The 24,564-nt window shown below is 30.7% G+C and overlaps 1 protein-coding gene across 1 annotated transcript; it reads left to right on the top strand.

Annotated features, from left to right (window-relative positions):
* Positions 1-20,047: 20,047 nt before the first annotated feature.
* Positions 20,048-24,022, top strand: LOC120068492 (protein FIZZY-RELATED 2). Its single transcript, XM_039020277.1, has 10 exons — positions 20,048-20,773; positions 20,867-20,989; positions 21,201-21,305; positions 21,509-21,688; positions 21,922-21,984; positions 22,072-22,266; positions 22,755-22,856; positions 22,944-23,006; positions 23,130-23,198; positions 23,514-24,022. Exons 1-10 carry the CDS (start codon positions 20,219-20,221, stop codon positions 23,565-23,567), a joined length of 1,509 nt encoding a protein of 502 aa, XP_038876205.1. The 5' UTR covers positions 20,048-20,218; the 3' UTR covers positions 23,568-24,022.
* Positions 24,023-24,564: the final 542 nt, after the last annotated feature.

Here is a 24,564-nt window from a genome sequence, read left to right as displayed (position 1 = left end):
TACCACCAACGGCGTGGTAGGTGAAATGTCAACATCATCTTTGGGATTTTCTCGATGTAGATGCGTTGATGCGTTCATTTCACCTACTTTGCATTGATCCCATTAGTTTGCATTGTCACGTAGTCGCAATCATTCAATGGCCACATTCGCTTAATACTGCAACTCTATATGATGACCACAATCGCTTGACGAGCACAACTCCAATGTGATGGACGTATACGGTTGATTACCGCAATATCCATGCGTTGATCGATGTGTTTGCCTTTGCGATCGAGTGTTTCTCCGCATGCGGTCGTCTATGTAGTGGTCTAGTTTCTGTGTTTGCATTCATTTCCTGCATTCGCTACAAAAATAGAACATTGAACGCATAATTAACGCAAAATAATGGGTTGGCTGAGATTTGACATGCTGATCGACGTAAACTCTTTTTCTCGTGAATTCCTAACATGATTGTTGCATATTCTGCCTAACAACCTTCATAATTCTAAGTAAAAGGACTAAGATAGCATGCATTTTTGCATGTCATCAGTATTTAATATAAATCATATTTATATTATTTCCTCCAATTAATATATCGAATACATCATAACGATTATATCATATATAATTGAATTAATTTAATTATATCACATATAATTAAACTTCCTCTTGTTAATTTAAACACTTTAAACTAACCCAAAATCTTATTCTCAAATTGAACCCATTGAGCTACCAAGGAGACCTCATAGACTTGTAGCTTAAAGCTTCAATGGTACGTGAATAACTGGCTAAACTCTTTAGTCATGGATCCACCATCCATTAACTGTTGGTCACTCCACTAAAGACTGACAATTGCACTCTTCACACTACAGATATATCTCTGTGTCCATATGACCAATCAACAGTGTGATGACCCTTCACAAATTGCTCGTAAGTACAACTGGGCTAATTCACCGTTTTGCCCTGTGTAGATACATCTAATTCCTTAAGTACCACTGATTCCTCTAATGAACAATAAGACATAGTCATACTATGACTAAGTCCTTTTGGGCCAAGAGAGGGTGTGGCCATTATGTTCAAGACTCGAAATCAACCCTTAAGGGAACAATTTATCTACTTACCCCTGCTTTAGGGAATGAGTGAATTCCGTCTTATGTAGTTGAGTTCCCAGCTCCCCAATCAGACGAATCCCAAAATGGTAGGCTTGTTGAGTTGGCAATCTGGCTACTTTCACCCATACAAATCAAAGGAATGCCTTCATGTTCAAGAGTTCCCAACTCACTCAGGATTAAGGTCATGTCACCTATGGTCATCCTAGTGTGATGTAAGTCTCAATTATCAACAACGTTATATAAAGAGACTAATCGTCTCGTGGTCTGGTCTTATACAAACTCTTTGTATAGGATACTCCTGCTCACATGTCTCCACATGAATGATCAGGATCATACCATTTGTAGCACTTTACAACACTTGTAAAAATCTACAAAGCGGGTCGTATCCGTATTGTCAACAGGATAAAGTATCCCTCCTTTATCCATCTACTACAGATCATTTAGGTTATTGGCCCTAATTAAGTGCTTAAATCACGCTCTGATACCAATTGATGGAAACTAAAAGTATGCAACAGAAGCAAACAAAATCAATAAGCATTCTAATTACATTTAAATTGAGTTCTAAAAGCATGCTTCAACAAAAAAATTGAAAAGGGTTTCAAGCTCAACGTACCTTTGATTAATTCTCCTTAATCCAAGCTGCTTTTCATGTGAATTCAGCTCCAAATTGATAGTGAACTACCAAGAGATCTTTTCTACTATTCTCAGCCTTAGAATTAAGTGGCTGAACTCGAATTTGAGTGAATTTGTGAGGTAAAAGTATAGGTTTGAGAGGAAGAAGATGAAGTTTTCATAAAACCAATTTTCCAGCTTCAGAACCCTGATCTTCTTCATAATTCAAAAGTTTTTAATCCCCATCAGCATGCAAGCAGTTCAGATCCACTTCAAGGCCAGCAGTGCTTCCTCTACATGGTGGAATTTGTGTGTTCTTCAAGTGGAAACACCTCATACTTCAAATAAGTCCGATGTTTCCACTTTGAAAACCCACAATTGAATCTTTAATAATTAATTCTAAATTAATTAAATTCAATTTTATTAATTCATAATTAATCAAATTTGATATTTCAATATTCAATTTCTCAAATTGAAATTTAAAAATCGAAATTAATTTGATTTTAATATCAAATATCAAATTAATCACACATTTAATTTAGAACATGAATCTTATTTACATAATTAATATTTAAATCAACATTTAAATATTATAAATTCTCCAATTTTGTTTAATTTCAATAAATTAAATATTAATTATATCAAATATAATTATACAAACCCTAATTTTTGAACTAGAACTTATTCAAAGTAAAACTCTAATTCCAATTTTAACATTTTCAAATTGAAATTCAATTTGAACAATTCAAGTTGATATCATTCCAAATTCACTCAATTTATTAATTCAAGGTGTTCATGTTTTACAAGCTAGTAGAGGGACCTTATGGACCTACGGATCATGAGCTTCAACAATTAAGATTAATTGGCTAAACTCTTTAGACCAAATTAATCACTATTCGTTAACTATCAAGATACACCACTATAGTTCGACAATTGCACCCTCCCCACTGTAGATATATTTGTGTCCACGTGATTTAACCATAACCAGTAAGTTGATCCTTCAAAGGTCATTCGTAATAACGCCTGGATCAATATGTTGTTTTACCCCCGATATTATGTCTTGTTCCTTAAGTTCTTACTAACCCTCTAATGAACTATTGATTTATGATCCAATCACTAAACCGAATCCCTCTCGAGTCGATGAGAGGGTGGAGCCCCTTGTTCATGACTTGGATTCAGTACTTAAGAGAATAAACCTTTTTCTTTTCCCTAAATCGGGTAGGTGTGTATTCCTTATTGCACCCTATGTCCCTAGCTATCTACCCGGTTTTACCCCTGAAATTGGAGGCTTATTGAGTCAATGCTATTGAGCCAACTCTCACCTATGCAAATCTAAGGATAATCCCGAATAAATAGGAGTTCATATTTAGCTCAGGATTAAGATCGAGTTACCTAGGTTATCTAAGCGAAATAGTCAGTCTTAAACAGTAAATAACGTTATAAAGTAAGAGTGACTTATTTCTTGGTCAGATCCTATGCAAACTCATTACATAGGACACCCCCACTCCTCATATCAATACATGAACGAATCAGGATCACTTCGTTTGTAACACCTTTACAATAACTTGCAATCACTATAGAGTAGGTAGCATCCAATAGTGTTACCAGAATAAGGCACCCAACCTTATTCGTATACTATAGATCATTTTGGTTATTTACTCGAACATGATCCATCTTTATGTCTCTACATAAAGTTTAAGTATTCATGTAATAGTCATGAATCTTAGTTTTTTGGATTTCGACTTTACGAATGCAATTTAAAGATTCAATACCAACTTTATTGAAGAAATGTTGAATAACATCTTTATTGATAATAGTATGTGTTTAATTTTACAAACTGCGAGTTTTAGGACACACAACCCAATAGTTTTGGCCAGCCAAAACCACTTCTAGCTAAGTTGTATGTTGATAGAGTTGTGAGCCAGTGTGGAGCCCTAATATCGATCGTTTTAGATAGAGATCCGAGGTTTACCTCAAAGTTCTAACCCAGTTTGCATAAAGCACTTGGTACTAAGTTACATTTTAGTACTACATTTCATCCACAGATGGATGGGCAATTAGAGCGGACGATTCAAACATTAGAGGATATGCTGAGGACCTGTGTGTCACAGTTTAAGGGTAGTTGAGATACACATTTGTTGTTAGTAGAGTTCACATATAATAACATTCATCATTCCAACATTGGCATGGCTCCATATGAAGCCTTATATGGAAGACCATGTAGGACTCTAGTGTTAGAATGAAGTTGGAGAGAGAAAGTTAGTAGGTCCAGAATTAGTACAATTAACTTCGGATAATGTTAAGATGATAAAAGAGAATCTGAAGACAATTTGAGATAGACAGAAAAGTTATGTTGATAAGTGAATAAGAGAATTCAAATTTGCAGTTAGAGGTCGAGTATTTCTTAAATTAACACCCTGGAAAGGAATACTCATATTTGGTAGAAAAGGTAAGTTGAGTCCAAGGTATATAAAACCCTACGAGATAGTTGAATGGGTCGGACCAGCAACTTACATATTAGCCTTACCTGTAGAGTTATCTAAGATACATGATATCTTTCATGTATCTATGTTGAGGAAGTATGTTCCAGATCCTACTCATATTCTATGTATGTTTTAGATCCTGCTCATGTTCTATGTGAACAGCCAATACCGTTGAAGGATAATTTGTCCTACGAAGAAGAACTAGTGCATATATTGGACAGGAAAGAATAGGTACTAAGAAATAAGACTATTCCATTGGTCTAGATGTTATGGAGAAACCATAGAATAGAATAAGCTACATGAGAAGCTGAGGAATAGATGAGGAGTAAGTAACCATACTTATTCAGATAATCGAGCTTGAGGCAAAATTTCGAGGACAAAATTTCTCTAAGGGGAAAGTAAATTGTAAACTCCTAAACTCGATTTATTGGTTAATATGCTTAAGTCCTCTTAATTATGTATTTAGTACCATTGTGAGTCTATGTTTATGATAATTGTAATGTTTGTAATAATATGAAGGTGTAAGAGCATGTATGTGATGTTAAGGGAAAAGAAATATTCTAAATGTTAATGTTGAGCTCTCGAGTGAGTGAAATGGATTAACAGTTAGAAGGAAAATGGAAGGTCCATGCGACAAAGTCATGTCAAATCATACAATCAGACATCCCAAAATGCTATACGGGCAAGTGTTTAAGGAAGGGAAATCGTGATTAAGTATAGCCATAAAGTATGCCAAGATTATGAAGGGAAGTTAGGTTAGCTACCAGATATGATGTTGGCCGAGGCAGATGGGAGGAGTATGTGACCAACTTCAGCTAAGGTTAGAGAAGGCTATTATAGGTAAGTAGTTGAGTTGCCTAGACAAGTTCTCCAAAGGAGATGCTAAGGCAGAATGCTAGGATGGTTGCAAGGAAGTCAGCAGTCGTGAAGCCTAGAGGTTGGTAGGCAGGACAGATGCAATGATGGCCCACTCAGTTGATATGAAGAGATATGTTAAGAAAGTAAAGATTGACTATGCAGGGTTTGCCAAGGACACCTAAGACAGGGTGATGCGATCATGCCTATGAGTGTACAACAACTAGTGATGGGGTTTAAGTAATCATGAGCTCTATGCGATGAAAATTAAGCTAAGCATTCAACATAATCACCATTCAGTAGACTAAGTGGCAGCCTTAAAGATGTTGAGTTAAGGATTAGCATGCCAAGTGCGTTTAATTGAGATAAGCTCACATGCAAGCTCAAGTATAAATATAGCTTGCAAAGAAGGAATCAGTTTTGCAAAATTTCAAACGCCTAAGAAGAGGGGTGAGTGTCATTTGAAGCTCTTAAAGCATTAAGGGATTGTTGAACAAGCTTAAAGGAACTTGAAGTTTTCTAGCCAAATGAAGAGGATTTAATACTCAAATTCTAAGATAAGCACATTAAGAAGTTTTGAGCACATTTATGGAAAGAAATTTAGTTAATTGATGGCCGGAATTAGAATTATAAGGTTTAAAAGATTGGAATCTGAAATGATGCTATGGATGAATGAACAGGCAGCTACATATGAAAAGCAAGCAAGCAGCTTGCTTGCCAAGGTATGCAAAAACACGCATAGGTGTGAAGTAAGGCATGCGAAGGTTGATTGACGCATAGACACAGAAGTGTATCCTCGTTACCATTAAGCACCCAATAGAGAAGGTAGCCAGTCTTTAACCATGAGGAAGGTAAAATGGTTAAGTATGAGTTATGTGATAAGATTTATGCATGCGATAATGATAAGTTAAGTGTTATGTTAAGCTCAAAAGGAAGCTAATGATATTAACCAAAGAACCTATACTTATACTTATTATAGGGCAAGCACAAGTAGAAGAGGCTTATAGACCCCTTGGTTAAGTAACTTAAGACAATGAGTGACAAGTTTTTACAATGTTTTCCCATGCTAGTTTTTATGAATGATTTTCAATACATAGGCAGTTCATATGAAGTTTTATATCATGATTTTCTCAATGCTTGTCTTAAAATGAATGTTGATAGCATGATCCATGCTTTTAAATAATGAAGTTATTTATGAGTTCAACATGTGTTTTCAGTAAGCCTATGCCCATGTTTTATAAGCATACTTGATGTTACAAGGCATTATGCGATGATATACAATTTATGAAGTATGATCAGCTCAAATGAATATTCTGTTTTATGTCCATTAAATGTTTTCAATGTTTGTGCCTTGTATGAACCCTACTCCAATGTTGGTACCGAAGGTATGGTTAGGTACACAAATTTCAGCTATGTTAGGAATCCTTGACATCGAAGGTTCCGGATCCAATCCAATTTTCCGTGCATGTATAACTTATGTTATTTAAGTTGATGAGATCGAGCAAAAGGACTCTCTTTCAACTCAGGTTGAGAGGTGATTGAACAAAAGGGTTTTCACTTTAGTCTAGGCTAACGTAGTAGGGATTGAACAAAAGAGCTCTCCCCAATGTTCAAATAGTGGAGTGGTGGTATTTTACAGTATGATGCTGATAAGCTTTATTTCAGGATTTTTATTTGATATGATTTTATATTTTCTAGTTATATTTTCTAAACCCTAATTATGATCATATAAATGTTTATGAAAGCATGTTCATGTTATTTATGAACGAAAGTATGTTTTCCTAAATAGTCACTCACTGAGTATTTTAAGTTCACGTTTTTAAATGTTTTCCTCCCCAAGTAGCAGGCAACGTCACAAAGTCGAGTAGATTTGCCACTCAGTCACTGAACAGGATTTCTCGAAAAACTTGAGGACTAAGTGATCCACTATGTTTGTTTAACCCTGAGTGTCTTGGGGTTTAGAGTAGGATTCTGAGTTAAAGGTTGCAAATATAGATGTTTTATATCGTTATATCTGTTATGTAAATAAATGTGAATTTCTCAACGCTGTAGCACCTAAATTAATAAGTTGGTATTGAAGTTATGCATACATTGAGTATAAGTTTTGAACTGTATACTAGGCTAACAAGTGCTCAGGAAATAAGATTACAGGAGCATGTTGGGTAGTAGTTGTCATAAGAGGGTTGACAATTACTGTCACATCTCTTCTCGAATTAAGAGGATAATCTGGAGAAAGATGTGACATGTATCTTGTGAGGAATCACATTCGCAAATGTCAATTTATCAAACAAACCAAAATACAAAATTTTAAAACATCATCATCTTATTAGCCTAGGATTTGCATAAAGAACATAAATCAGATTCTTCCTAAAGATTTGGAAAAACAAAGTAATATACCGAACAATGCGTTTTGAAATATTAAATTATTGACCCACTATGTTGTATATTTTGGGTTGTGACAACTGATGCTCAAGTGTTGAAATCAAGTAACAAAGCATTAGTTAGGTCACTGAAAGAAGTGCTAAAGGAAGAATTTGAGGGGGGGGAAAGGGAATAATAAATATTTTTTTTAAAAGGTCAAAGATAATAATACTTTTTTTTTTTTTGAGGTATATTATTGAAATGAAATATAAATATAACGTTTAGAGGTATTTCTATAATTATTAACATTCTTTTTACACTTTCTTGATAGGAAACTTGCTTTAAATAAATTTGCCACTCATCTCACAATTCAATAAGGATAAAAATGCCAAATTAGATATAACTTTCATTCTCTCCATGAGTTTTCATAAGTTTTAGGACTCTTTTAATGTATATAGGGAGCCTTTCAAGCATAAGTTGGTTGGGTAAGTTTTCATTAATGCATTTTTAAGTATTTAATTTTTTTTTAAAAAAAAATCATTTTGAAAAAAATTGAAATATTTAGCAATCACTCAAAATAGTTTTTGAAGTGTATTTTCAATAATCTATGTCAAAAAAGTTTAAACAAAAATGAGTTTTTTTTAAAATACTTTTTTCTCAAGTCAATCCAAATGGGTCCAACGTCTTTGAGATGTCAAATTAATTAGTCCCAAATTTAAAATTGAACAATCAAGTCTCTAATATTTCATAATTGTTACATTATGGTCCTAAATTAACAAAATTCGTTAAATTGTTAACAGAAAATTGACGTGATATTTATAATAAAAAAAATTGTATGGACTAATTTGACACCCAAATCTCAAACTGTAAGGATTAACATGATGATTTTATTTTTTTAGGTAAAACCTTTATAAAAAAAAAATAGAATGAAAAAAAAACTCTTTTTAATTGTTTTTTTATACTTTCAAGGTTATCGATACGGGTATCACTCAAATGACATAAAGCATGTAACCACGATCAAGAAATCAGAGATATATGAGTCGTGAATTTGTATATCTATGAAAAAGTTAAGTATTAATACCAATTTGATGAATGTTCCATCCAAAATAAATATTTGAACCGATTTGACAATAATTTTGGATAGTTGATTACCAAACATTTAATATGAACTTTGCAATATCTATATTATAAAAAGGAAAAGTAAAATCAGAAAATAATGAAAATAATAATGGTATAGACTCAAGATCTAAATAAGGGCTCTCTAAAGCTTGTAAAAGAGGAATAAAAACCATAGGTGGTCACAGTTTTTATAGGTATTTTTAAAAATGGGCATAAGTTTTAAGGGTTCACATGAATGATTCAACCAACTACCTACATGTCATAACTACAAAACATATCATTCCATATCCATGCATGAAAATATATAGAGAGAGTAAATAAATATTATATTTTAATTTTAATAAAAATACATCTGAATTATTTATGCTCACTTTTGCTTCTAAAATTCTAGTATATTCATGGATATACAAGATTAAATTTCAAGTGTGGTTTTTTTTTTTTTTTTTTGAAAAACCATCTAAAGCGAGGGTATGTTTTTGAATAACCATTTTAGTTGTTTTTTTTTTTTCAATTTTCTATTTTACTTTCAATCTGCTGAATTTTGTGTTTTTGAATGGTATTTTTTTAAGGGAAAAAAACAAAATTCACATATATTTAGTAAATATTTTATAACTGCAACTTGTTTTATAATTGTTTTTTTATTTTTAATTTTTTAAAAACAAAAAAAGAAAGAAGGTAAAGAAATTGATCTCTTTTTTTTTAACTTTTTGTTTTATTTTTCCCTTCTCCTTTTTTTCGTTTAAAAAAAATAAAAAACTATGGTGAAATTGAAGAGCACAACAGGGCACAACGAATATGGAGAAAAATAATAAAATAAAATAACTAAAATTATGAAAATTTAATAGTATGAAGATTTAGTAAAAATTTGGAGTGGATCTCTCACCTGATTTTAAGATCCACCAAATATCACTATTTTTAGGTAAAGTGGCAGATAGGATGTAGTCTTACATGGACACCAAACATGAATAACTACAAAACACATAGACCACATGAAGATTGACATGTGGCTTTTAGGACACTGAGCAGTGGGTATCTATTTATTTTTATAATATTTATAATACTTCCCATTAGATGCTTAAATATGTGTGAAATATGTCTCATTAAAACCTTACTAGGAAAAATCCAATGAGAAAAAACCCTAGTAAAGGAAAAAGAGTACATATTTCATATAATATATATACTTCTAAAAGAATATAATATATTTACTCCTTATCAGGAAAACATCACATAAGATCTTTGAGTCGTCGCATTTAAATATTATGCACCAATTTTTTAAAAGTTGTGGTTGGTAATGTCTTTGTAAATAAGTCTATTAGGTTATCCTTCGAACAAATTTGTTGTACAGTGATGTTGTCATTTTCTTCAAGATCATGAGTGTCATTTTTTTCAAGATCATGAGTGTCATTTTCTTCAAGATCATGAGTGTAGAAAAGTTTCGGTGAAATATGCTTTGTTCTATCTCATTTAATATACCCTCCTTTGATTTGGGCTATGCAAGTTGTGTTGTTTTCATATAATATTGTTAGAAGATTTTTATTAGAAGATAAGCCACGTGTTTCATGAATGTGCTAAGTCATTGATCTTAGTCATACAAATTTTCGACTAGCCTCGTGAATTGCAAGAATTTCAGCATGATTTTAAGGAAGTGGTCATTATGGTCTAATTTACCGATCTTCATGATATAGCAGTTCCTCCACATGTGAACAGATAACCTTTTTTAGATCTAGCTTTGTGTGGAACAGATAAATATCCAAAATCTACATAACCAACTAGGTCAAATTTTGATTTATTTGAATAAAACAAACTGATATTGATTGTTCCTTAGAGATAACAAAGTATATGCTTAATTTTGTTCAAATGTCTTTTTGTAGGAGAAGAACTATATCTAGCTAATAAATTTACTGAAAATGCAATATTTGGTAATGTATTATTAGCAAGATATATAAGTGCACCAATTGCACTAAGATACGGTACTACAGGACCAAGAAGTTCTTTATTATCATCTTGAGGTCGAAATATATTTGTCTCTATATCCAATGAACGGATTTCCATTGGAATATTTAATAGATGTGATTTGTCCATATAAAATATTTTCAAAATTTTTCTTGTATAATTTGACTAATGAATAAATATTTTATCAGCTAAATGCTTAATTTGCAAACGAAGACAAAATTGCTATTACATTTGAAAGCTCTTCAGGAGTTCCAATTATATTCAAGTCATCAACATATACAATTATAATAGAAAATCCTGATTGTGATTTCTCTATAAAAACACATGGATGTATTGGATTATTTTGATATCATTCTTTCAATAAATATCCACCCAGGCAATTGTACCACATTCATTCTGATTGTTTCAATCCATATAGTGATCTCTATAACTTTGTTGAATACAATTCCTGGGAATTTGATGTATATATTGCAGATACCTTAAATCCTTCTCAGATTCTCATATAATGTCATTATCAAGAGATCCATATAAATATGTTGTGGCTACATCCATAAGATGTATATCTATACTTTCATATACAGTTAGACCAATTAATATCTTAGAGTAATTGTATCCATCACTGGAGAATATGTCTCCTCATAATCAATATTAGGTCTTTGTGAAAAATATTATGCAACTAGTCTTTCTTTGTATCTTGTGACCCCATTATTTTCATTTCTTTTTCTCACAAATACCCATTTGTATCCCATAGGTTTGACACCTTCTGATGTTCGAACTACTGGTCCAAAAACCTGTCATTTTTAAAGTGAGTTTAATTCTGCCTCGATTGCTTCTTTCCAATAAAGCCAATCTTTCCTATGTCGACATTCTTCAACAAATTTTGGTTCATGATCTTCATTTTCAGATATAATATCAAGAGCAACATTATATGTAAAAATGTTATCAATAATTACATTAGTTTGATTCCATCTTTTTCCTATCATGACATAGTTTATTGAAATCTCATTATTATTTTTAGGTATTTCACCTTCCTCACTAGTCATGTCAAGGATTTCTTCATTGGTATTTACATCCTCGACCAAGTATTTTTTAATATTATTTTTCGTTTTTGAGGATTTTTATCTTTGGAACCCACTAGTCTACTACACCTCTAGTGTGTTCCAGACTCATTAGTAATGGAGATCTAAATGCATCTAGTAATTGATCTGCTATATTTCAAAAATGATTTATTTTCTAAATTTCAAGTTCATATTGATCTGTACATGAATCTAAATGGGATAATAATGATGCGTTCTATATAATTTCTTAATTTCTTCCCCTAATGTTGGAAATTTTGTCTCATTAAAATGATAATCAGCAAATCATGCAGTAAATACATCATCCGTCAGGGGTTCAAGATATTTAATAATTGATGGAAAATCATATCCAACATATATTCCTAACCTCCTTTGAAGACCCATCTTAGTGCGTTGTGGTGGAGCAATTAGAACATGTACTACAAATCCAAAAATTCTCATATTGAAAATATTTGGCTCATGACCATAAGCTAATTATAATGGCAAATACTTATGATAAGCTACTGGCCTAATGCGTACAAGTGACGCTGCATGCAAAATAGCATGCCCCCATACAGATGAAGGAAACTTAACTCTCATAAGTAATGGTCTTGCAATTAATTGCAAACATTTTATAAATGATTCTATTAATCCATTTTGTGTATGAACACAAGCTATAGGATGTTCAACACTTATCCCAATTGACATACAATAATCATCAAAAGCTTGGGATGTAAATTCACTAACAGTATTAAGACGAATAGTCATAATTGTATAATCAAAAAATTGTGCTCTTAACTTAATTATTTGAGCAAGTAATTTTATAAATGCAAGATCTCAAGTTGATAATAAGCACACATGAGGATCTACTAGATACATCTATTAATACCATAAAATATCTAAATGGTCCACTTGGTTGGTTAATAGATCCACATATATCACCATAAATTTGTTCTAAAAATACAGGTGATTCAGTTCTCACTTTATCCGGTGATGGTCTAATTATTAATTTGCCTTGAGAGCAAGGATCACATGATATTCATTAGATTGAAGAATCTCCCAACTCTTCAATGGGTGTTCATTTGAATTCTCAATAATTCTTCTCATCACTATAGAACCTGGATGACCCAATCTATCATGCCAAATAGCAAATATATATGAATTTATGAACTTCAGGTTCATTGTTGTATATGTTTCAATTACTCATATATGAGTATAATATAATCCAGAAGATAAAGCAGACAACTTTTCTAATATGCATTTTTCATTTGAGACAGTAGAGATAATATGTAGATATTCCACATTATTCTTACTATCAGTCTTAGTATGGTAACTATTGCAACGTATATCTTTAAAATTTAGAAGATTTCTCTTTGATTGACTAGAGAACAATACTTTGTCAATTGTAAATTTTGTTCCTCTAAGAAAAAATAATATTTGTTTTCCTAAAAACATCAATCAAGTTTACATAACCTGATATTGTATTTACTTTTGCTTTCAGCATTGTCAATTTGGAAAAGTATTTTTTATTTGTAAGTATTGTGTGTGTAGTTGCACTGTCTGCTAGACATAATTCTTCTTTGCTCATTTTTTAATCGCCCAACATATGAAAATGATCCAAGTTTCTTTATTAAAAGAAAATAATTATATTAAGAAAAACAACACTTAAAATATATAAAAGTTGCTAAAAAAAACATAAAGACAGATAAAAGAAAACAACAACATTAAGTCTAGATATTCTCAAAATCAAAGGAAACACTTGAAGTTCCATCAACTATGTCAATCTTCTTTTTGGGAGATTTAAAGAAGTCTGTCACATCCAAATTTATTATATGAAATGGGCCAAATATGTCATTATCCTGTATGCAAAATTTGCTTCCATATTTTTTTTCCTTCAAGGAGGCTTGATAGAGGTCAACTAAGTGTTTTGAGGTACGATAGGTACGTGACCAACGTCCAGGCATTCTATATCGGAAACATTTATTTTCAACACTCTTTGAACTCTTATCTTGTGGAGTTTTTCCTTTGTGATCATCATTTTGTGTAGTTCTTTTGAAATTTGAATGATTAGAATGACCACCAAGAAAATAATAATTATTTTTTCCTCTGTCATAGTCACGACCTCGACCATATTCACAACATTCATTTCAGGGAATGGTATTGTTCCAGTCAATCGAGATTCACAGTTCTTCATCAATAACTCGTTATTCTGTTCGGCCACGAGAAGACATGAAATTAATTTAGAATATTGTTTAAAATCTTTCTCTCAATATTGTTGCTGCAAGAGCATATTCAAGACATGAAATGTAAAAAAATGTCTTCTTTAACATATCGGCATCAGTAATTTTCTCTCCGCATAACAACAATTTTGAACTTATTTTAAATAATGTGGAATTGTAATCACTTACTGATTTGAAATGTTGTAGTCTTAAATGCATCCACTCATTATAAGCTTTAGGAAGAATAACTGTTTTTTTATGATCATATCCTTCTTTTAAATTTTTCCACAAAGTGATTTTTTATTGTAAGATACTCCATTTTTAATCCCTCGTGAGATAATGATGAAGGAAAATCATAGATTTTGTTTTGTTCTAACTGGATGTCGTATTTCCTTCTTTAATAGTTTTTCTCAAGTTCATAGCATCCAAGTGAATTTTGGCATCGAGCACCTATGACAAATAATTATTATCATTAATGTCAAGGGCTGCAAATTCTAATTTTGTAAGATTTTTCATGGCAACACTATCACAAAATATTGTATTTATATTAAAATTTTAATATGCAAAATAACATTTAATTTATTAATTATAATAAAGAGGAAAAAAAACTGACCTGCCTTTAGCAATGGAAACAACAGGAACTCATGTTGATAATGTGTTGTGAAATTGAAGAGTGCAATAGAGTATAACGGGCATGGAGAAAATATAATATAATAATATATAAATATAATAATAAATGAATAGATGTAGTATATTATAATAATAGAATAAAATAACTAAAATCATGAAAATTTAATAATATGAAATTTTAGTGAAAATTTGAGGTGGATTTCTCTCCAATGTGTGTAATTTTAAGATCCACCAAATGCCACTATTTATAGGCGAAGTGGCAGGTAGGATGTGGTCTTATATAGATACCAAATATGAATAACTACAAGGCACATGGACAACATGAATATTGATATGCGATTTTTAGGACACTAAGCAATGGACATATATTTATTTTTATAATATTTATAAAAAAAATAGATATATTTGATAATTTTTTTATTATTAATTTCTTTAAAATATAAAATCTATCATGTTTGGTAGTTTTTGTTATTTTCGATTTTAACAAAAAGTTAGGGAGTTAAATTAGAGTTAAAAATAAATTTTAGAGAGTCATGTAATTTTTGTAACGTACCAAGTCCATAATCTTTAGGAAATCACCTAATATAGAATTGCTTGAACTAAGCACACTTATTACAACTCTTATGATTGAGCCATCGAAAAAAAAAATACATATTGTTGATATAGATAGTAACTTTAAGTTCTTTTATGTCTTTTTTAACCATACTTTCATATCCTCAAGTGCCTCTCATTCATATATGATTTCAGTTCATTCATGTCCCTCTCCTAAGTTCGGGGTATTACAATTTTAATGTTAGAAAAATATTTTTAAAAAATTAAGAAAATGTTTAGCAAGAAGAGTTAAAAAGATATATGTTAGAGAGAATGCTAATCAGGAAAAAAATGAGAAAAGTAATATTGATTAAAAAATTTTCTTCAACAGTGAATATTTCTCTTTAAAAAAACTACTTTTCATTTATATCAGTTGAGCTATACTCATTGTGTCAACCATTTATATTATATCTATATTCTTTAATCTAATTTTAGATGAGATAGTAATTATATTGTTTAATCCAACATGATCATAGGTATAGATTTATATAATCAACCTCGATATCAGAGATTTGTTCCCTCACTTTATTATGTTGTAAAAAGAGAGAGAGAGGGAAAAAAAAAAAAAAAAAGTCCATCTCCCACTATCATTTTGGTTTTAAAAACTAAAACCGATTTCCAAAACTCATCAAATCATGATTTCACCTTACAAGACTTTTAAGAGCATGGTATTAAAATTTTGTCATTTAAAATACCACCATAACAACATTCAAAGTAGATAATAAGACAAGTTTTAGGCACGTTTGGGAGAGATTTTGAACTTGTTTTAATCATTCGTCATTTTCAAAATCATTTTAAAATATGCTTTTAACTATTCAAAATCAAGTTTGATGATATAAAAATTACATTTAAAAGTATAAAATTAAATACTAAATATTAAATTAACTTTGAGTGATTAAAAACATATTTTAGATAATTTTAAACTTGACAAATGTAATTGTAACCTTTAAAAATCACTCTCAAATATATACTTTAGTGAGGTAAGTGAAACTCTTTGCTTCTATATAAGAATTGAGAACAGCCATATGTTGGGAAAGGCTTCTAGAAGGAGAATTGAAAAAATAACTAACTCACAAACTCATGTTGGGCCCTTGTACAAATGGGCTTTGGGCTTTTACAAGTAATAGAATTCAAAACAATGGGATGCTTAAATGTGGACATATTTATAGGTTGGATATTGACATGAATCGATAAAATATCATTATTATCGATTCAATATAAATAATCACCTTATTTAAAAAATATAAATATTTATTTATTTATTTAAGTAATTTATTTTAATTTTTAATTTTTATAAATTTTCAAAAATATTCATGATAATTTATCCATATTTCTATGGACATTTCTGTAAAATTAAGACGTCGACATCTCCATTCTATACCTTAAGCAAGTTTAATATTTTTTTAGAAAATAATATAATTTTTTGAATAAATACTAGGGATAAATATGTTTTTTTATTCAAATATTTCATTCTTTTTTTATTGTTCCTTTTTTTTCTCTTACTAAAAAAAAGTTGCTTTTAATTAGTTTATTCTAATAGATCTGTTTTTTGTGTCTTTTTTTTTCTTGTCTTTTTATTTCAAGTGAGTTCGCGTCTCCCATCTAAAATCCTTGACACGTGATTGTCATAAACATAGGGATAAATCTAATAATACTAAGTTTAGAGGAAACAAACAAGAAAAATATTATAAGTTTGCATTTGTTTAGAATACTTAAAAGATATCTTTTGAATATTTTTCAAAAAAAAAAAAGAAGATATCTTTTGCGTAGTTAAAATCCCTCTTAATTATTTAATTAAACACTTTAAATTTTATTTAGTTAACTAAAAAACACCACTCTGCCTTACAAAAATTTGATCCTATTTTTAATTTGCTAAAAATTTACTATTCAGCTTTCCAAAATTTGATCTTGTATATTCACCCTGAGAGGTAGATTCGATTTGTAGGATGGCAAATTTTCACAGAAAATTTTCAGCTCTATAATTGAATTATTATATCTCATCATAATATAATTACTAATTATGTTACAAATAATTTGATATATTTCTCTACCATATATATCAATTTGGTTGCCAAGATTTGATGAATACGAATATATATATAACTTACAGATTTTTCGTATAATTCAATTAATTAATACATATAATTTTTACAAAAAGTTAGAGGTTTAAATTTTACCATCCTCAAATCTGGGCTAAATTAATACTATATTATAAATAAAATAAAAACATATATATCAAATAATTAACATTTATAAACTATGTATCCATCTTGAGCATGGGAAAAAAAAAAAAAAAAAAAAAAAAAAAAAAAAAAAAAAAAAAACCTAAGCGTGGGCTTGGAATTATTTTTTAAAAGCTTAGGAAAAAAACTATATTCAAATGCAAAAAAAATATTTTTGTAAGAACTTAGAAACAGAAATAAACAAATTAAATCATTTGGGTTGGTACACTTTTGGGCCTATTGTTGGGTTGCATCTTATTTAATAGGATGGCCCAATAATAATGAGATTCTACTTCTCATTTGCATTTTTATCCTTAGATAAAGACTAATTATAAATAATTTCAATTTGGTCCTACATCTTTTTAAATTCTCAAAATTACATTTACTAGTTACTACAATTGGAGCTTCTAAACTAAGCCCTTCCTAACAAAATGTGTGTTAAATTTTGTTAATGAGGAGTTAGATATCATACTATTTAAATATATTGTTTTGACAGGTTAAATTTTATCATAGATATAATAGGTTGAATTTTATGTGTCAAAATGTATTATAATGGTGTCTATATTTTTAAATATATTGATAAAATAATAATGTAAGGTTCTTGTAACCTTTTGTATAAGAATATTAAGCCAACTTTATATGACAAAGACCTTGTTGGGAATATTCAATACATAAAAGGTAATTTGAGAATCTCAAAAAAATTTTAAGAACCAAATTAAGAAATACCTAAATGAACTATTGTGTAAGCATATGATATATAACATTTTCAAACAAAACCACAATTACTTTTCTTTCAAGATAACCCACAATTGAATTTAATATGATGGTAAAATTCTAAAGATAAAATTGATTGTAAGGAAGGAAAAAAAAAATAAGCATATGATATATAACATTTTCAAACAAAACCACAATTACCTTTCTTTCAAGATAACCCACAATTGAATTTAACATGATGGTAAAATTCTAAAGATAAAATTGATTGTAAGGAAGGGAAAAAAAAACTCTTACTAAAATAAATGTATAGCTACCAACTTAGATTACTAGTTAAATGCATTAGTACTTCTATCCTAATTCTTTAATTGAAGATGTTCCCCAACCTAACTATGATTCAAATGACTAAAATTTTGATAAATTAGGCCAAATTTTTACAAGTTTAAATCCTATCTCTACATGCTTGAACAAAAAAAAAAAAGGTTGTTTTAATATATTTGAAAAGGAAAAATCACTTAAAGACTTTATATATCTTCCCCATGTGGTTATACTTGAAAAGGAAAAAAAAAAAGAAAAAAAAAAGCAAAAGAATCAATCTTTTTTTAGTATGGAATAAATCAATTTATACACCAAAATTTTATAACTTTGAATCAATTTATTTTTTTTCAATAATTGATAACCATTTTCTCTTAAAATCAATTCAAAATCAAATAATGTTCTCCCAAAATTATAAAAAAGAAAGAAAGAAAATTTTATCGTATAATTATTTTTAAATAAATAAAATAGGAGAAGAAGATAAGACATTTAATTAAGACATTTAATTCAAAGGAACTAATATTAATGAAAAGCTTTTAATATACAACATTTCTACTGTTATGATCTTTTTGTTTCCAACATTTCTTTTTAACATACAACAATTCATGTATTTAAAAAAGTTTCATACACATGGAAAAATTATCTATTAACTGGTCTAAAATGAAATTCCAATAAATAATGGTTTATTCACATAAAAAACTTAAGTCTTTCAATAAATATAGTTATTAATTTTAAATTTAAATGAAAAACTCTCAAAGTTTAGAGTTGATTTTTTTTCCCAAAAACAAAGAGATAAACAAACACTAGTTGGCAATACTTATTTCCTTTTTTTTTTAAAAAAAAAAATAGAAAGTTTAAATAACAACAACTTGCAAATACTTTCTATAAATTGAGGAACCATACATGACAATTAAAGATATGAATATAGTACAACGAAATTAACAAAAAGGTGATATATTAAAATATTAAATAGAATATTGAAACAAAAAGGTGATATATTAAAATATTAAATAGAATATTGAGAGATGGATGCGTATTATTATTAAACCAGTAGGAAAAATCAATTTTGTAGTCATCAACTCCCGATTAACACATTTTGTGTTCTTAAGTTTTCAAAATATTTTCTTAATCCTTCAATTTTTAATAGTAGGTATATTTTTTCCTCAATTTTCAAAATATAAATTTTTAATTTTAAAAATTAAATTCTAAATTTGATCTTTATAATTTGAAAAAAAAAAATCATTTCATTCTTTCAATTATAATTAAAACTTAGTCCTTGGTTTGATAAACCTTTAAATTGTCGAAACTATTTACGAAGATTTTATCAAACTACAGGAATTGTTTATGAGGTTTTATCTAACTTTTAAAACCTAAATACTAAACTCTAACCTCATCCAAACCATATATTGATAAATCTTAGTTTAACCTATTTTAAATAATTATATACCATGTTAAATTTAAATAATAATTTTAGAAAAAAGAGATATTTAAAAAAAACCATTTTTCTAAATTAACAATGTCATATAAAATTTTAAAATAATAAATAAAATTACCCCACAAACCTTAAAAGAAAAAACCAATTCTAAAAAATTGGAAAACGAAAAGATATATTCCCTAAACTGAAGATTTAGGGACTATTAATATTAATATTAAATAGTAATTAAAGAAGGTGTAGGATTATTTAAGGAAGTAGTAGAGTTGGGCTGGGCCTAATGGAGGCCCAATAAAAGGAATTGGCCCAATGGAAAAGAAGGCAGAGGCAGTAGTAGAGTAGTAGATTTCCCGGGAAAAAGGTTTAGCTTTTACCTAATATTTGCCGGGAACTCTTCTCTCTCTCTCTATTACAATCCAAGCTGTCAAAATTCTCTCTCCTTCTCCGTCTATTACAAGCCCCCCCATTCTTTTACTATCTTCCATATTCTCTCTCTTCTTTTCTCTCTCATCCCTCTCTTTCTCTCTCTTCCCCCAATTTCCATCCAGATCTCTTCCATTGATTCTCCAATGGAAGATCAAGCCCTTCCTCAACGGACCCATCAATCTTCTTCCACGCCTTCACCTCCCTCTTCTTCATCTTCTTCTTCATCTTCTCTGCAGCTCAATTTGCTGCCTTCGATGTCTCGGGCTTCTCACTCACTTGAAACCCTAACCCCATCTCGTCAAATCGACCGTATGATCAATATCAACCACCATTTGTCCCCATCTAGAGCAATCTACTCTGATAGATTCATACCCAGTAGATCTGGTTCTAATTTTGCCCTATTTGACATCTCCCCTGTTTCCAATTCCCACTCCGATGGTCGTGAAGATACTTCTACTGCTTATGCTACGCTTCTTCGGACGGCTTTGTTTGGTCCTGATGCTGGAGTAATCGCTCCTACTACTCCTGAGAAGAGAAGCTCCCCAATGTGCCTTCCTAATCATAATATTTTTCGTTACAAGACTGAAACTAGGAGGTCAATGCATTCGCTTTCGCCTTTTGGGTTTGATGATGCTGCTCCTGGCCTTAATCCTAGTCCGGTTAAGACTCCAAGGAAGGTTCCTCGATCGCCTTATAAGGTGAAATTTTTGTAAGTGGGTTTTGGGATTTTTTGGTATTTGAATTCTCTAATGTTTTTTTTTTCCTTTTTATTTCCTTATCTGCATTGTTAGGTCTTGGATGCACCTGCTTTACAAGATGATTTTTACCTTAATCTTGTGGATTGGTCTTCGCATAATGTGCTGGCTGTGGGGTTGGGTAATTGTGTTTATCTCTGGAATGCTTGTAGTAGTAAGGTAACTCTTTGACTGCCCTTTTGATTTTTAATTTCATCTTTGTGGGTTGATCGATCTGTCATTGACTTTTATTACAGATATAAGATAGATTTACATTCTTTAGAATTAGTCTGAATCAGTAGCCGATCTCGAGATTGTTAAATTTTTTTTTTTATGTCTAAATTTATGTAGCTTATGGATGTTTAATTATTAAGAATCATTGTATTTGCAGGTCACCAAGTTATGTGATTTGGGAATTGATGACAGTGTATGTTCAGTGGGTTGGGCACAGCGTGGAACTCATCTTGCTGTTGGCACTAGCAATGGAAAAGTCCAGGTTAGTGATGATTTGTTGAACTCTATGTATGTTCTGGCATATGGACTTCAATTTGGGTTTTTTTTTTTTTTTTTTTTTTCCTTCCCTTCAGCTCTTGTGGAAGTTTAATTTCTTGAGATTTGCATGACTGAGATTCCGATGGATTTGATTATGTGCCTGCTTCCAGTGTTGTTTAACCCATGCCCTAATGATCATCTCTCTAGATTTGGGATGCATCACGCTGTAAAAGGGTTAGGACCATGGAGGGCCATCGGTTACGAGTTGGGGCCTTAGCTTGGAGCTCATCTCTTTTATCGTCTGGTAGCCGGGACAAAAGTATTCTTCAAAGAGATATTCGGGCTCAGGATGATTTTGTGACTAAATTGTCTGGCCATAAATCAGAGGTGAGGCTTATAGACATGTTATTTTCTCCTGGCCATAAATCATATGTTAGGATCATTTGTAAGGCTTTGTTTAAAGCAATTTAGTATTGCCATTGAATCTTTAGGACATTAATATATATTGTGGAATTTTACTGCTTGAATCTTCATAGGCTCATTATCCTCTGTCAGTTTGCATTTCTCTTGCTTTTCTTTTACCGACTTCTTAGCCACAGAGTGCAACTGTTTTGCTGTAGGTTTGTGGATTGAAATGGTCATACGATAATCGTGAATTGGCATCAGGAGGAAATGATAATAGAGTATGTTATACCTTTTTTTTTCCACACTGTATCAGTTTGTTTTTCCTTCTGCTATGATGACTAATATTTGTTGTTATCTGCTTTCAGTTATTTGTTTGGAATCAACATTCAACCCAACCAGTACTTAAGTTTTATGAGCACACAGCTGCTGTAAAAGCCATAGCATGGTCTCCTCATCTTCATGGACTACTCGCATCAGGGGGTGGAACCGCAGATCGATGTATTCGTTTTTGGAACACAACTACCAATACACATTTGAGCTGCATGGACACTGGAAGTCAGGTAATTAATCTTTTACCTCTGTGCTTCTGTAATATTTCTTTCCATATGTTCTTTGATTCAAGCATGGGTTAGAAGGAATCTTTTAGATCCAACCTCCACCCAAAGTAATTCAAGAACTGTCTGTTTGAAATGCAGATCAAATGCCGGCATAAATTAATAATATTTCTAGATTATTGACTTCTTGCTAATATTAATATTATTAGAGGGAGACTTTTTTAGAGTAAAAAGTGGTAGGTTGGATGCCCTTGTAATTCCTCCCAAACTGGCATATATGCTGTTTGTTTTCATCAAAATAATATCATTGAGGTAGTAGTTCAACTGTCTGCTATCAAGGCTTGTCTCAATCTCCCTAGATCCTTTTGATCCCGAAGTTTGGATGTATCATTTAAGAACATACTTGGAATATTTGTTATCTGGGGAATAGTTCTTCAGTGGCCATACTTCAATGTCAAAGTTGACATAAACCATATCTTTGTTTTATGTGACAGGTGTGCAATCTGGCATGGTCTAAGAATGTTAATGAACTTGTTAGTACCCATGGGTTCTCCCAAAACCAAATAATAGTCTGGAGATATCCAACCATGTCCAAGGTTCATTGGCTTTTCTTTTTCCCCTCACTCGACCACGATCATATTCTGCTATTTCCCAGCCTAAATTTAATTTATGCTCTTATGCAGTTGGCAACATTGACTGGCCATACTTTCAGAGTTCTTTATCTGGCCATATCTCCTGATGGACAGGTAACGTATTTACTTGTTTGTACTGTGATCTCTATTTGGTCAATTTTTACCATTTGTGGAAAACAAAAGAGATAACATTTAGTTATTTTACTTGTTTTCTGATTATGTTCTTTTCCCTTGCAGACCATTGTAACAGGTGCTGGTGATGAAACGCTGAGATTTTGGAATGTCTTCCCTTCACCAAAATCGCAGGTAAATAAATTGTCTATTTGCATATGATGTGAAATACATGTGATTTCTTCTGTCCTTTGAATGTAGTATTTTCAGTGGACATCAGTTTCTGGATCAGATCAAGATAAGTTATAGTCAGACAAAATTAATAGCTACTACTGAGCTGTCTTGAACATTTTCTGCATTTTAAATGATATCTTTGCACATGATGTGAAATTATATGGACACACACATGTTTGTCTGACATTTTGTTCTTGGGATCATTATAGAAAGGACTTGTTCTGTTCCATTTCATTGTCAACTCATACTCACACATGGGTTTAAATTATAATGCAGAACACGGACAGTGAAATCGGAGCATCCTTCCTGGGACGAACCACCATCCGTTAACCCGTTGAAGAACCCCGCAGCATGTCAGCTCTTAACACATAGCCTTCAACTTTCTTGCACCATCTTTTTTGAGGAATAAATGACAAGGATTTTGTCAGTGGTTTAGAAAGATTCAATATGAAGAACTTAACCAAATCTGGTCTGCATTAGCCAAAGCAAAAGCTACATGAGATCTGAGAAAAAGCTGTAGATGAAAAAAAGGAAGTGATGGATTTTCCAATAGTCTTTACACGGAGGAGATGTTCTCAAATCTCCATTATTTTCTTCCCCACTTCAATAGAAAAATATAGTAAGTAAATAATTACCCAATATTTTGATTATTACTTCCGTGACTTGTAAATTTAAGAGAGGAGAGATTTTTTATTCATATGATTCATTCATAGATATTTGGGGTATAATTCATGTACATATGTATTATTCTTTTCCATTATAGTTTGAAATCTGAAAATTTTTGATGGGATTGATAACTATTTAATATATATGAAAATTTTGAAGTCTTCGGAGAAACTCTTAAGTAAAAATGTGGATGATTTAAATAAAATAGTTATCATAGGATTTTTTTTTAAATATTTTAATCTTTGTTCAACTATAAGGTTTTACGTATATGGCTTCAAGTTGATGTTGTACATTGAGAATTTTTTTTTTTTTTGAAAAAAAATGGAAATGAAGTTTGTAGGATACATCACACTGTTTGAATGGTTAAATGTAGCAATGCATTGCTTTTTAAATGATTAAGATTTAGTTTCTTTATTCTCTTCTTCTTTACCAAACTTTGATATTTTTTTTCTTGTTTGATTTCCCTTTTTTGGAAATGAGCTTTGCTGTTAGATTAAGAATAACTTCATGTTTGTTATTTTAGTAGAAATTTAGTTTTATTCAAGGAAAACTAATTTGTATGGTTGTAAAATATCAAATATTTTTGTAAATGGTAGATGTTTGAACTTTGACCTTTTGGTTGAGGTTGCAATGCTTAAAGTTAAGTTGTATTTAAGTGAGC

Source organism: Benincasa hispida, chromosome 12 (genome assembly GCF_009727055.1).
Source record: "Benincasa hispida cultivar B227 chromosome 12, ASM972705v1, whole genome shotgun sequence".
Classification (NCBI taxonomy): Eukaryota; Viridiplantae; Streptophyta; class Magnoliopsida; order Cucurbitales; family Cucurbitaceae; genus Benincasa; species Benincasa hispida.
The sequence above is the reverse complement of the archived record's forward strand: the minus strand, read 5'-3'. Positions and strand labels throughout refer to the sequence as shown.